The sequence below is a fragment of the Manacus vitellinus genome, unplaced genomic scaffold, assembly GCF_001715985.3.
Source record: "Manacus vitellinus isolate BGI_N305 unplaced genomic scaffold, ASM171598v3 scaffold_160_pilon, whole genome shotgun sequence".
Taxonomy (NCBI): domain Eukaryota; kingdom Metazoa; phylum Chordata; class Aves; order Passeriformes; family Pipridae; genus Manacus; species Manacus vitellinus.
The window spans coordinates 159-1093 of record NW_021939129.1 but is presented as its reverse complement, the minus strand read 5'-3'; the positions used below and the strand labels follow the sequence as shown (position 1 = coordinate 1093).

Sequence of the window (935 nt, the reverse complement as noted above, 5' to 3'; positions counted from 1 at the left end):
TGCCAAGCCTTGGGGACCCGGGGGCCCGTCGGGACCCTGGGGGGAGGCAGAGCCGGGGGGTCAGAGCCGGGAGGGGGGTGGTGGCAGGGCCCTGAATGGGCAGGAAGGGAGGTGCCCCCCCCAAATGTACCGGGGGGCCGTCCTCGCCCTGCAGCCCGGGGTCCCCAGCACGGCCCGGGGGTCCAGCATCGCCTCGAGCGCCCTTGGGACCGTCCTTGCCAGCGGAGCCGGGGGGCCCGGGGGGGCCTGGGTTACCCTGGGGGGGACAAGGTGGGGTTCAGTGCCAACAGAAGAGGCTTTTCCCCCTGCGTTATCCTCGTCCTGTGGGGCTCCCGGGCTTGGAGAGCCCTGGGAAAGCCCCAGTGGTCCCAGTTGCCCCTGAGCGATCCTGGTTGCCCCTAAGTGGTCCTGGCTGCTCCCAAGTGATCCCTGTTTCCCCCCAGTGGGCCCTGTTGCCCCCACTGATCCCAGTTGTTCCTGAGCAATCCCAGTTGCCCCTGAGTGATCCCAGTCGCACTCCCAGTGATCCCAGTTGCCCCTGAGTGATCCCAGTTGTCCCCAGTGATCCTGGCTGCTCCCAAATGATCCCTGTTTCCCCCCAGTGATCCCAATTGCCCCAAGTGATCCCTGTTGCCAAGTGATCCCTGTTTCCTCCCAAGCGAACCCAGTTGCCCCTGAGTGATCCCAGTCGCACCCCCAGTGATCCCAGTTGCCCCCCAGTGATCCCAGTTGTCCCTGAGTGATCCCCGTTGCCCCTGAATGATCCCAGTTGCCCCCCCAGTGATCCCAGTTGCCCCAAAATGATCCTGGCTTCTCCCAAGTGATCCTGGTTGCCCCCAGGTGATCCCAGCTGCTCCCAAGTGATCCCTGTTGCCAAGTGATCCCTGTTTCCTCCAGAGTGAACCCAGTTGCCCCAACCAATCCCAATTGCCCCC

General features: G+C 64.7%; 1 protein-coding gene across 1 annotated transcript in view; it reads right to left on the bottom strand.

Moving 5' to 3' along the window:
- Positions 1–256, bottom strand: part of LOC103767085 (collagen alpha-1(II) chain) — a gene marked incomplete at its 5' end in the record, with an annotated part of 5062 nt that extends 4806 nt beyond the window's left edge. The window contains one exon of the mRNA XM_029958619.1: positions 131–256. Coding sequence (XP_029814479.1) covers positions 131–256 — 126 coding nt within the window. The remainder of the gene's footprint in view (positions 1–130) is intronic.
- Between the last annotated feature and the right edge of the window lie 679 nt (positions 257–935).